Source organism: Durio zibethinus, chromosome 3, assembly GCF_047325235.1.
Source record: "Durio zibethinus cultivar Kanyao isolate XHJ-2024 chromosome 3, ASM4732523v1, whole genome shotgun sequence".
In the NCBI taxonomy this organism is placed as follows: Eukaryota; Viridiplantae; Streptophyta; class Magnoliopsida; order Malvales; family Malvaceae; genus Durio; species Durio zibethinus.
The window spans coordinates 3,697,873-3,710,508 of NC_143164.1; the positions used below are offsets into that span (position 1 = coordinate 3,697,873).

The 12,636-nt window shown below is 34.1% G+C and overlaps 1 protein-coding gene, 1 non-coding gene and 2 pseudogenes across 5 annotated transcripts; 2 read left to right on the top strand and 2 right to left on the bottom strand.

Moving 5' to 3' along the window:
• The first annotated feature begins 4,064 nt into the window (after positions 1-4,064).
• On the top strand, positions 4,065-5,998 carry LOC111300873 (protein RADIALIS-like 5 pseudogene; annotated as a pseudogene). 2 transcript variants are annotated; one of them, XR_016338017.1, is made up of 2 exons: positions 4,065-4,553; positions 5,739-5,998. The product of XR_016338017.1 is annotated as a protein RADIALIS-like 5 pseudogene, transcript variant X2 (transcript). The 2 variants fall into 2 exon arrangements; XR_016338006.1 differs by having other exon boundaries at positions 4,079-4,563; positions 5,739-5,992.
• Positions 5,999-6,669: 671 nt separating this feature from the next.
• On the bottom strand, positions 6,670-6,742 carry TRNAA-AGC (transfer RNA alanine (anticodon AGC)). Its single transcript has one exon. It is a non-coding gene; the product is annotated as a tRNA-Ala (tRNA).
• Positions 6,743-7,643: 901 nt separating this feature from the next.
• LOC149519540 (uncharacterized) lies at positions 7,644-8,354 on the top strand. The gene is made up of 2 exons (XM_089757860.1): positions 7,644-7,953; positions 8,052-8,354. Exons 1-2 carry the CDS (start codon positions 7,736-7,738, stop codon positions 8,170-8,172), a joined length of 339 nt encoding a protein of 112 aa, XP_089613986.1. The 5' UTR covers positions 7,644-7,735; the 3' UTR covers positions 8,173-8,354.
• A 930-nt stretch (positions 8,355-9,284) lies between these two features.
• LOC111300892 (zinc-finger homeodomain protein 2 pseudogene) lies at positions 9,285-11,244 on the bottom strand (annotated as a pseudogene). The gene is made up of 2 exons (XR_016340794.1): positions 10,828-11,244; positions 9,285-10,705 (listed from the first exon to the last, which is right to left on the bottom strand). The product of XR_016340794.1 is annotated as a zinc-finger homeodomain protein 2 pseudogene (transcript).
• Positions 11,245-12,636: the final 1,392 nt, after the last annotated feature.

Below are 12,636 nucleotides of genomic sequence, written 5' to 3' on the forward strand. Positions count from 1 at the left end.
GTAAAAAAAAGTAAGTTGGCTATCCGTAATCATTATTGGCATATTGCTTCATAGAAATTTCACTTATTACAGGATAGAATAAAAGCAGAATTCTTGATAATTAACAATGTATTGTTGATTTGATGATATTTCTTATCGAATAATCTCCAATTGCTTCAATTGGAACTAAGAGTGAATCTCTTTGAATATGGTTGAATACTTTCTTTGTCAAAACGTGGCAGTTTATTGTCCAGGAGACAGACATCAAGAAACCCTCGAGTCTAGTATCCCAAACGTGGCCCACGGGAACTTAGAACGACCGCCCAGGCAAAGAATATAACCTCTTTGTTTCAGAACAGAGGATTTGTTGGCCAGGAAGGAAAGCATAGGAAAAGGGAGGCACTTCAGAATCCTTCTCGCATTCATCAATGGGAAACAACACAATTATGCGTTAGTTTAACCAATCACAGATCTCTGGCCTATGCCCATATCTTCTTTATCAGAATAAAAACCAAGCCAAATTATTAAATCAATGTCCAACATGACAAACGAGCTTTTGTCACTTCAAGCTACAAGATGGTGGAATTCCACTCCATTGGATGCTTCACGAAAATCAAGCATCTGCTCCTTTTGGGACATTCCATGAGCAAAACACGCATTTGACGCGTAGATTCCTTCTAAGATTGGTCTTCGGGCTTTCAATATCCAAGTGAGTGGATGGTGTATCAGTGGAGTAGACTACTCCAGTAGCTCAAAAGGCACTGGTCTTTGCTTTGACATTTAATATCCAAAAAGCTACCACGAAAAACCAATAGGACTAGACTTTTTAAGTCCTCCTAAATTTTAGAACAGGTTTTGGCGGATACACAATTATTCATATGAACGCACACGAATTTATCAGTTCCAATCACAGGAAAGGACCACATGACACGGTTTCCACGGAACCCATTAACATAACTTTCGCCTGAGGGGACCTGAGAATTGACATGATAAGGATTCTACATTTCCAAAGATCTAGAGGATTTTGGTGTGGGTTCCTCGCGGATTTACCCGTCATATAATGGCCCATATGGATAAAATCAAGCCAAGAACCAAGCAATTTCTCTAGCCCCAATCATTCGACACCCAACAATGTAAGATGAACCCAAAAAAAAAAAAAAAAGGAAATTTTAAGATAAAAGGTGCAAAAACTAACATTGTTCTTTTAGATAAGCTCCCTGTTACTAGTCATTTTTATATTTCTTAAAGAAGTAATGTGATAAATGATTTAAATTTTAATAAAATATTTAACATAATGTTTAAATTTTTAAAATTTATAATATGATAATTAAATTATAAATTTATTAATTAATATAATATAAATCTTTAAATTTTTAATATAAATTAATATTTTATTTGGAATAAAATTTCATTTAAATACAAATAAAAATAACAAAAAATTATTTAAATACAATAAAAATATAAAGTTTTATTTAAAAATAATTCAGAAAATTTTTTAATATTTTAAAATTTTCAATTTCAAAGAACTAAAATGCTGCAGTGAACGTTAGTCCGCCAGTTTGAAAATTTTGACGCGAACGCGGTCCTACCAAAAAGTAAAAGCTTAAAGTGCGAGAACCGCCTTGCATACTAAGAATCAAAGGCAGGGGCAACGCACCTTCTGTATCAATGACATTTCTTTTTTTTTTAATTTGGAAAAAGGTAATTGATGAACCCACACCTAACAGTAACAACTACTAAATCTGGTTCATGAATGGGTACTTAAAATCACATAGTATTTAAAGGAAACAAATAAAATATATAATTGATCGAATTTAAATTAATATAATATTAAATTTAAATTTGAATTTAAGTATGATTTTAAATTAAAATTTTAAAATTTAATTCAAATTTAATTAAATTTTATTTTTTTAATTTGAATTCAAATTAAGATAAAAATTAAATTATTCGAATTCATTTACTTAGATTCAATTAATATAAAAAAATAAACTTAATTTTTATATTTAATAAAAATTTAATTATTTGTATTAAAAAATAAATTTAAATTCGAAATATTTTATTAATTAAAATATATTAAAATATAAAAATTTAATTAAATTCATGAATTATTCAAATTAAATATAAAAATAATCGAATTCAACTTTATCAATAGATCAAATTATTTAAATTTAAACTCAATTTTATAATAATTAATTTGAATTTAAATTTTATTCGAATTAAATCTAAATAATATATGAATATTAATTTATCATTTATACCTCTAGTTAAGAAATTATAAACATGAAAAGATATCTTTTTCAAAAGGAAAATGAACATTTCATCAATCCAAATCAGGGAAAAGCAGCAAGAAGCCTTAAAAAGGAGAGGAAACCCCAGAACAAACAGCATACAGTAAAAACCAACTAGAAGATACCCACTTGGGTTAGAGACGTTAATCTGGTGATTTATTAAGCCCATGAAAAAGGTTATAATGTCTGCCTTCAAGAAAGAATTGATGAACAACCCTTGCTGCACGAGAAGCAATATAAAGATCAATGAAAGAAGAAAAAGTCAACAATGGTAAATGGACCGTAATCTAAGCAATATGTATCAAAGAAAGACGTTGAGTCAATTCTATGGGGACCAAAAAAAGATAAGCATCAAATGGTGTGAACAAAATTGTTGGTGTTAAAGCCAACTTTCAGAGCCCTAAACTCTGTACGAGCTGAAAACTAGAGTAACAAATTTCCTTTTCTAATATAGTTACCTATATTGATACTCACAGACGGAAAAAGTGATTCAAAACTGACAATCTTCTAAAGCTTCAATTTCTCATCATTCTATATCATTAGATCCTGAGTTCATCGGCTAAACCTAACAAAATTAATCAAATTTCAGCCATCCTATAGAAATGTAGATAAATAAAATGGTAGATGTTCCAAACTGAGTTCTTGAGCCTCTGCAATGCTCTCTATTTGTTCCTGTTCTATTTGTTGTTCCTTGTATCGGTTTCTTCTGGTCGTAATAACGTCCCATTAGGCCCAAAAAGCCTACTTAAATTAATTAGAGAACCCAAATGAGAAGAGAGACAAAGGTCGTGAATATGGAAGGGTAGAATGGTAATTCAAGGTTTTAAAATGGCAGGAAGTAAACTGACACGGGATGTTGCAAAAAAACTGCACCGTTTCGCAATTAGAAAAATACAGACTATCACCGCACGTCTCAGCAAACGTCCAGGCGGGAAAAAAAGATATTTGGAATGTTGTTTGGAAGCCAAATGTCCATCTTCTAAGCTCCCGCACCAACACCGTACTAAATTCAAGAATCATCTTGATCAAAGTTGAAAAATAAAATAAAACGAAAAGTGAAAATATTTCTGATGGTAACCACACAGCCGAAAGTCCAAAAATCATGAGGAGGTCCCCAGCCGCCTTTAGCAATTGAAGGGATATTAATCAAACGTTACGAGATATGAAACATTAATGAAAATGAGAGAAGAGAATCATCCTTTCCCTTTTCAATCTATGAAGTTCATGTTCCTGTTTTACCAGAGCTGGATCATCAGGCCATAAATTGAATCAAAGTCCCCTCCATCTGTAGCTTTCTCAGCTACTACCATTATTTTTCTCATTACTTTTATTAGAAAAGAAGAATAAATTAACCATAAATAACACTCTCTAAATAGAGTATATTTTACCAAGTTGCCAGATAAGAGAACGAAGAAAATCATGTCTTCCCACTCAAAAAAATGGCAGAATATCTTATGGTATATTTTGCCGGTTTCAAAAGGAAGGTCGGGCATCATATTGTTGGAGTATCTATCTAATGGGTAGACTTTGTTTTGGGATCTAATCCCTACCATCTAATAAATTCTCAAAGAAATCAACTTGGTGATGAACTGATGATGATATTATAAAAGACAAGAAAAGGAATTCTATAAAGAGTCAGCCCTATGACACTGGATTCTTGTCCATCAAAGCGTTTGCTTAATTAAGCGAATCTACATCCTGTTGTGGCCCCAAAAAAAAGATATTCGCCACCTTGCACAAACCCACCACTGTTGCTCTTTATAAGTAGCGAGCAATGCAATTTCTTACTCATACCACCCCTTGACTTTGGTCTTCTCCCTTGACTGAGACAGCAATCTCTTTTTCCTTGCTAGTTTCTTTCTCTTTTGTTCGGTGAGAAGGCACTGAACTCATCTCCTCTTTAAGGTCTCATCTTGGTAGACATACATTCCTCTTCTCCAACTTTAGTTCATCTTCACATCCAACTCATCCAAGCTTTATCATATTCCTCTTTATTTTCATTTATCCCCGAAATAATAATAGCATCAAGCTCTATGGCTTCTTCACGTGATTCTAGCTCCCACTGGACTCCAAAGCAAAACAAGCTATTTGAGAAGGCACTTGCTGTATATGACAAGGACACTCCAGACCGCTGGCAAAAAGTGGCCGCTGCTGTAGGTGAGAAATCAGCCGAGGAAGTGAGAAGGCACTACGAGATCCTAGTGACGGATCTCATGTATATTGAATCTGGTCAAATCCCTATACCCAATTACAAAAGTACTGGGAGAAACAGAAGATGAATTGCTGGTGAGCAAAGGTAGAGTATTATTTGCACACTTAATACTTAGTACTACTCTTTGAGTCTTCTCTACTTGAAAACTATTACTCGTGCATCTCTATTTTCTAGCTCAACACCCTATTCTCGTTTAATAAACTAGTAAAACCACAATATCTAAACAGCCATCTTTCTTAAGACTTCCTGTGCAATGCCAAATGCTGTCAACTGATAACAGGGCCGTGGCAGGGCGTGGAACCAAGGTCTTCACAAAGCCAATAGGAATATGAAAAATCTGAGAAGTCTTTCATCTATATTCAACTCCTCCAAAAAGATTATGATTCACTATGTTGATGAGAAGTCAAAAAACCGTAGTTTCTAGAGGACACCCCTAACATGAAACACGGACGTGCCCTTGAGCTCCAAAAACGCAGCATATTATACTAATGAGGGATTTCTTTTTCCTTCTTTCATAATTATCTGACCCTTTCCTACCCTTTTTGGATACTTTGGAAATCACTTAAATAATGTTATCCCGTGTTCTTACCTAGCTAGGAAGGATTCATGGTATGATATTTAAAATCCCATTAAAAATTTTCAAATCTTTAGATTTTAAATTAAAAAAAGGTCTTTCAAAGCGGTTGTAATCATCCATGTTTTCTCTAACATGTCATGCACTGGCCTTTCCTTTTCTGCTAGCTAGAGTTCAAACCAAACACCGATCCTTATCTCCCCACAAATATTTTTTTATTACTTTATGTTGTTTTCTATATAATACTCTATCCATACCCTATTTCAATTTACTAAGATAAAGCTCACATGAAATCTAATCCTCTTTTGTTTAGATCGCATGCACATGGTCCTATATACTATAATTCAAAGAACTTGAACCCAATATCATAAAACAAATAAACTTAAATCAGTTAGCCAGTGCTTCACGTATTCATGTATTAAATAACCTATTTTCCAACTTTAAAATTTCTATTTCCTCTTTAAACCTTCATTAATAATCCCTAGACTTACTCTCATGACACTGCTTTTTCTTGGGTCATGAAGCCAATGTCCAATATTTCAGCTAAAAACAAATAATTTCCATAATCTAACTTAAATGGGCATTTGCACATGCCCCTCCTCTTATAGTAATCCAATTTTCTAGAAGGCACGATAATTTATATTTTAATTACTCTAATGTTCTTGTATTTTTAAATCTTCCGCAGGTTTATGAAGAATCTAAGGCTCCAATGAAGCAAAAGTTTCAGCTAAATTATCAGAGGATCTGTAAAAACTAAAAAAAAAAAGGCATAAATATAAAGAAATTGAGAATCAGCATCAAGATTCTCCCTATCTTTGGCTCCAAAAATATATAACAAAAAATCGAACTCTATAATTATTATTAAGCTTGTAAGTTTTGTACGGGATTTTCTAGTTTTAAATAAAAATATTAGTAATAATTATTCTGTGTTTTGTCTATTGAATCAATGGTCTCTTTACGTTGTTTGTTTTCAAAGAAATACAACATATGAATCGTCTAAAAAAGAGGAAAATTTAAAAAAAAAATAGAAACTATACTTAAATTACTGGATAAATATTACAAAATAATAGTAATAATCAACAGAGAATAATGAAACGTATCCGATCAAAATGAAAATAAACATATAATCATGCCAATTAATCACAAACATTAAAGGAAAATTGTCAGTTTTCATTTGTCTTTTTCACCATTAAAAGCAGGGGAAAGGTTGTTCATCAGGCATAAATTTGAGTTCGAATATTGTGTCGCAAATGGCATGGGATTTTAAAGAATAAAAATCAAAGTTTCTTCATTATGGAATTAAATAACGGGATTGAAAAAGAAGCTTAACAGCTGACCTATTTGAATTCCAGCCACCGAAATCGTAGTCAGAAGAGAGAACCAGTCAAGGCATTAATTGAAAATCTCGGTTTGAATTTTGATAATAAAGAGGGATTTGTAAAAAGGGAAATAAGGTTGCCATTGATTTTGAGAGGGAATCAGAGAGAGGCTAAGGATTTGTAAAACGAAATAAAGAAACGAATCGGCGTGTTTTTAAGGCAGTTGAAAAGGCGGGAAAATTTTTGTTTCATTTTACAAATAAAAATTCAAAAATGCTCCGTTGAATGAAACAATCGTGGAGATGCGGGGTATCGATCCCCGTACCTCTCGCATGCTAAGCGAGCGCTCTACCATCTGAGCTACATCCCCGTGATATCGAAGATGGTTAAATAAATTTTATTAATTACTTAAGAGTAGAATTAAATAAAAAATAATAATATGATAAAAGTATTTCAAATTAGTTTTAATACATATATCCATATGGTACTTGATAAAAGTTTATATTTTTAATTTTAATAATTAAGATCAAATTGTTACATCTTCATTTATAAAAAAATAAAATGTATAAATTAAAGAAATATACAACTCATCTTATTTACATATATTTTTATAGTATGTCACGTAAATATTATTTTTATTCTTACTTGTAAGCATCATTCATTTATGATGTCAGATGTTATTTTTCTTTGATCATAAATGAATGTATTTTGATTTTTCATGAACTTAGTCATTTGTAATTATAGAATATTTATAAATTTAATTAATTATGGATGTATAAATATACTTCATTTTTTGTGGTATTTAAAATTTAAATCTAAATTCATATTTAATATTAATTAATTATGAATCAAATTTAAATTGAATGAATCTAATTATTAATTATTCATAAATTTCATAAATCCAATTAATTGTGCTTAATGTAATTTAAATTTAACATATTTATTAAATAATATAAATACACATAAACCAAATTAACACATTAGATTCAGTTCCACTGCAACATGCTAAATATGGCCTAGTTATTATTCATTTTAAAATTTTACTAAACTAAAATAAAAAAATTCAAATCTCTAGAATTTAACATGGGGTCTAGAGTAAATTATTTTGCAACCATTAAAAACATAAAACACAGGCCTCCTCCGACTGTCACGCGCTATCATCAGCTAAACAAAGAAAATGAAAATGAAAATCACAAACTAACGAGAAAGACGCGGGCGTAGAAAATGTTTGAGAGAAGCAATCTCACGCTATAAATTTTCTTCCGATTTCAATCCTTAAGCACTCACATTCACATTTGTTTTATTGTTCAACAAAATTCATAATTTTTTTTTTCAAGCTTGAACCTTTAAAAGGAACGGCAAGATGGCAAAGATTGCTTTGGTTCTTGTTTTCTCATTGGCCCTTGTTTTATCAATCCAGTCCGTGGTAGGAGACGAGGCATTTTCCCCGGACCAGATTAACAAGGCTACTTCAGAAATCAAAGACTACTTCCATAGCTTTTCAAGTTCTGCAGGAAGTGCCTCGGAGAGTGTGAAGGAGACCGCCTCGTCATGGACAAGCTGGGCTAAGGACAAGCTCAGGTAAAAACTATATGGAAACAATGTTATTTTACTACATACGCATTTGGTATTAATTGCTTTCTTGGTTTATCTTCACTGGTTTTTGCTGCTACGTTCAGGGGTTACGGCTTGCTGTCTCCGAAGGAATCATTGTCATCGGCATCGGCACCTGCAAATGCACCCGCACCAGCATACGCAAGGTCTTTTGGACCCGGACCTGCCGGTGCACCCATGGCTTAAGATGGGATTCGTGCCAAAATAGTAACTTGTCCTTTTTGGTCCTATTCCAATCAATTTGGACTGCAGATTTTTTTTTCCTTTTTCTTCTTAAGTCTGCTGTATTCTGCAGACTTCAACCATGTATGGTTCGATAATTACTCCAATGTATTATGTTGGCAAGAAACTTGAATAATGCTTGAATACTTTCTCTCGTGAGTTTTTTTTTTTTTTTTCCTTATTTTCTCTGCAACGCACCACGGATTAATTTGAAGCAGTCATGTTTTTCTTCCTCCAGTGTGATGATCACAATTCAAAGCACAGATGAGCTTTTACAATAAAATGATCATCGGTTGCTTACCAATACCAAGAGCTTTTGTCCTGGCGCTTATAAGAAAATGCGAAGAACACATCCATGGAAGGTGCTATTTCCAGTGAGGAAAAATTGGATGGTAAAGATTGGTTGCTGAACAATTGGTCCAGGATGGAAAGGGCGCATTTGCAAATTAAGGCGTTTAATTTTAAATATGGTATATAACACCAAAACGATAATTAAAAAAAAAAATCACAAATATGATATGATATATAATTTTAGCAAAATTTATATATGAATTTGATAAAATTAATAAAATATGTTTTGTACTTAACAACATATCATATCGTATGTGATATAATAATTTTTTATATTTTATACATATATGATATAAATTAAATATATATAAATACATAAATTATCAAATTTAGATTTAAATAGGTTTACTTGAATAGGATTGATAATGAGAGGGTATTATTAGCTTTGGCTAACGAGGTCAAAATCAATCAAATGAAATCCACATTGCTGAAATCAAAGTGTAAACGTCTAAATTATGTAACAGTATACAATTAAACCTGATAGAGAAAAGGTTTTATTCTTCGTTTGTTGTTTAAACATGCCACCAAAATTCAAGCACTTTCGTTTTAGGGCAAAATTGATATGCAATTTTTGTTGAAAGTTGAGCCAAGAGATTGTTGTATAATCTCGCAGGTTCTTATAAAAGACAATTGATCAAAGGCAAGGTCTTATATTTGCCCCCAACAAAACAGTCAAAGAAATTGAGCAAGCAATGAACTCACCATTTCAATCAGCAGTAAATTATGAAGAACGAGACACCATATGCCATTTCAATCATGTTTCCTTTTCTGACAGTGTTTTCAGAAATAATGGGGCAGAGAAATGGTGAGAAAGAAACTACCATAAATTAAAGAGAAACAATTAATACAAGATTTTTCTGTTTGGAACAGTGCTCAATGCCAAGAGAAAACCAAGGCTTACAATGAAGAATTATACAAATATTCAAGATCAAGGCCAGCTCCCTCCACACTCTATAATGTCGTCTCTGATTAATCCAGGCTGCCTCTTCTATGCATATCTCACATTTCGCAACCATGAAGAGCTCTTACTCCTGCGGCTGCTTCCTCACATTCTTGTTGTTATGCATCCAAACCTTGAAAACCTGCCTTTTAACCCCAGACTCAGCACAAAACTTCTCCACTTCCTCCTCATCTTGTTTATTGATCCTCCATCCCAATTTCTCCGCTAACTCCAACATCTTATCCTTCTGTTCCTGCGTAAATTTTGTTCTTAACCTCTTCTTAGACAAAACATAAGTGGGTGGTGGTGGCATTCCCTCAGCGTTGGACTGGAACACATTAAGATCCTCGCTTGAAGACTCGGTTCCACAGCCACCTCCGCTGCCAAACGCCACATTCACTGGTGCAACCATTGCACTTGAAGGACTTGTATGAACTGAGTACCTTTGATGGTGGTGAAGCATGGTTGGTGATGGTAACGGTGGAGGCAACTGAAGAGGGTTAAGCATCAAGCTTCTTCTACTTGAATTAGCCCCGAATTGGATCTCTCCATCAACCTCTTTGCGGTGAAAGTTGCGGTGACAGTCACAGGCAGCACATTTCAAGGCCTCGAGACTTCCTTCTTCTCCACTAGGCATGAACTCACCGCAGCCATCGTAAACGTTTCCACCGATGCTGGCTGCGTGGTTCTTGAGACACTCTCGATATCTGATGACACTGGATGGCTTAGTGTTCGAACTAACCGAAATGGGTGCAACAGCTGCACAACTGGCAGTGACTCGATCCAGGCGTGGAGATCTTCCTTGGCCGAGTGACTGTTGTCTCTGCGGACGATGAACATGATCTAGGGTTTGAGTGCAAGTGAGAAAATCAGTACCATTAAGATTCCCATCTCTTCTTCTCTCTACTCCAGGCGAGTTCTGACCAAAGCCTGCAGAGCCTGGCGTTTTATTATCATTTTCTTCACCTGTTACTTCCATAATTTAAGAAGCAAAACCTTTTATCCAAGCTAAACGAAGCTCACACTAATCATGGATCTTTTTTGTGTGTAGCTTAAAAAGTTGAAACGTTTCAAAACAGATGATGCAAGTAGCTTATAAAGATAGATACTTGTTGTTTCCCCTTATCCTCCTCCCTATATCGAGCATTATGCTGCCAAAATCCACCGACCCATGCCGCTAATTTCAACCGTTACACAATCCGTCAACTGAGATAAAGAAGAGAGAGAGGCAAGAGAGTTGTTATGGCAAACAAAAAAAAAAAAAAAAAAAACCTCAAAGGCTCAAATAACAAAAAAAGACATTAAAGCTGAAATGGGACCAAACTCACAGAACTAGAAAAAAGAGAGAAAGAGATGTGCAAACAGCAGGCCACCAGCTTTTACGCCTTAACCACAACATCAAAGTTGCGTAAACATCTGTAATTAGAAAGAGAAAAAGAAACGTGAAAGAAAAGGAGATAGATTTGGGGTTTGAGTTTGAGTTTTAGGTTAAGGAATTTGCGTTGCTTCTGTGTTCCCAACAAGAGACAGCTTGGTTGCTTGTGGTGAAGCCGGGAAGATAAGAATCAATCTTTAGGACCTAGAAAGAGAGAGAGAATCTAATGAGATTAAGGGGTCTTTAGCTGTACAAAACAACCGACAATGTCATGTTCATCCCTATCCCACGCCCTGCCACATTTGGGTCCCACTCCTTACCCTTCATTATTGCCCTCTCCTCCGCTTCCTAATTCTTATCCTGACCCCCCTCCCCAAATGACCAAGCAGATATTTATAGTACTGCTCACCCCTGATGCGACGTAGCTTTCGCTTCTGCCATGATCGTCCCTCAAGCCTTAACTTTTTTCTTAGTAAAAACAGGTTTCCAGAAACTAATAAACTCTCCATTACAGACTAAAAGAAAGATCTTTAACAAGTAATACAGATTCAAAACTCTCAAAAGAGAAAGACTAAGAGACAATGAAAAGTATAAATTTTTGGGGTGGTCCACATAGTGGAGTTGTTGTCCTGTTGCTTAGTGTATTGAACTGAAGCATCAAGGCCTAACGTGCGCATTTCTGCAACTCTATAGCAGAACCACGTTTGCACCCGAGCAATGTCTTTACCTTTCCATGATGGAATCGATGGCTTTATTTGTCTCTCTGCTCTATTCCACTTTGTATTGCTTTGGTACTTGGTTGCTCACTGTTCTTTTTATTCTTTGGGTGCAGGACAGCTTCAACCAATGGCATTTCGAGTTCAAAGAATCCTTCATCAAGGCTTTCTATCACATTTTTGTTTCATCACATCAGCGCCTAACTACTCTGAAAATTTTTCCTTATTCATTCATGTATCATAATTCATAATTCCCAATTCAATCAACTCCCCAGCTCCTTTATTTATGTCTTCTCTTGTTTCCAACCATATTATGAACCTCATTTAGCATGATTTGGCAAGAGCCACGTTTTTAATGCTTCATCTTCATTTAAAATTTAAATTTCAACACTTAAAATTTTTTTTATTTTTATTTCCTTCTTACAAAAAATATTTTATTTAAAAAATAATTATAGTCAAAGGATAATAAATAATAAAAATGAAGTTTTTTAAAAAAATTTTTGAAATAAATAAAACTATAAAAACATAACAGAAAGGACTATTTTGTTAAACCAATGTTGTCATGCAGGTTAATATGAACCATAACGTGTACAAAGATTGCAAATCTTTGTTTTAAGTTACTTAAACAACTATTTATAATATTAATGTTTATATTTTAAGGTTGTTGCACGAAAAAAGTTCAATAGAGTAACTTTCAAAGAAAAAAAAAAGGAGTTCAAATGTTCAATAGAGTAACCGAGGGAAAAGGACTGTAGAGAATTGTTAAAAGTATATGTTAAGCAAAGCCCATATTCAGTAGGTGATTAAGGTGGGGAACTGGGGATAGAGCGCCTGCTTGCATTATTGGATCCATCTTCGGCCCAAACGAGGAGTGGCTTGGAGCTTAACCTAGTTGGCTCGCCCATTTGAGAAGATAGTGTCGATCACTTCTCGCTTAACCATATTTGAAAGTAGTGGCTAGCGTCTTGTACCATCAGTGCTTGTAGTTCCATCGTCCCACCATCTCCCTGGAAGAAAAGGATTTGCTGCAACCTTATCTCACAGTT

Coding starts and splice junctions, on each gene's coding strand:
- LOC149519540 (XM_089757860.1), top strand. CDS start 7,736: ATGGCAAAGATTGCTTTGGTTCTTGTTTTCTCATTGGCCCTTGTTTTA. Junction 7,954..8,051: donor TGGGCTAAGGACAAGCTCAG/GTAAAAACTATA, acceptor TGCTACGTTCAG/GGGTTACGGCTTGCTGTCTC.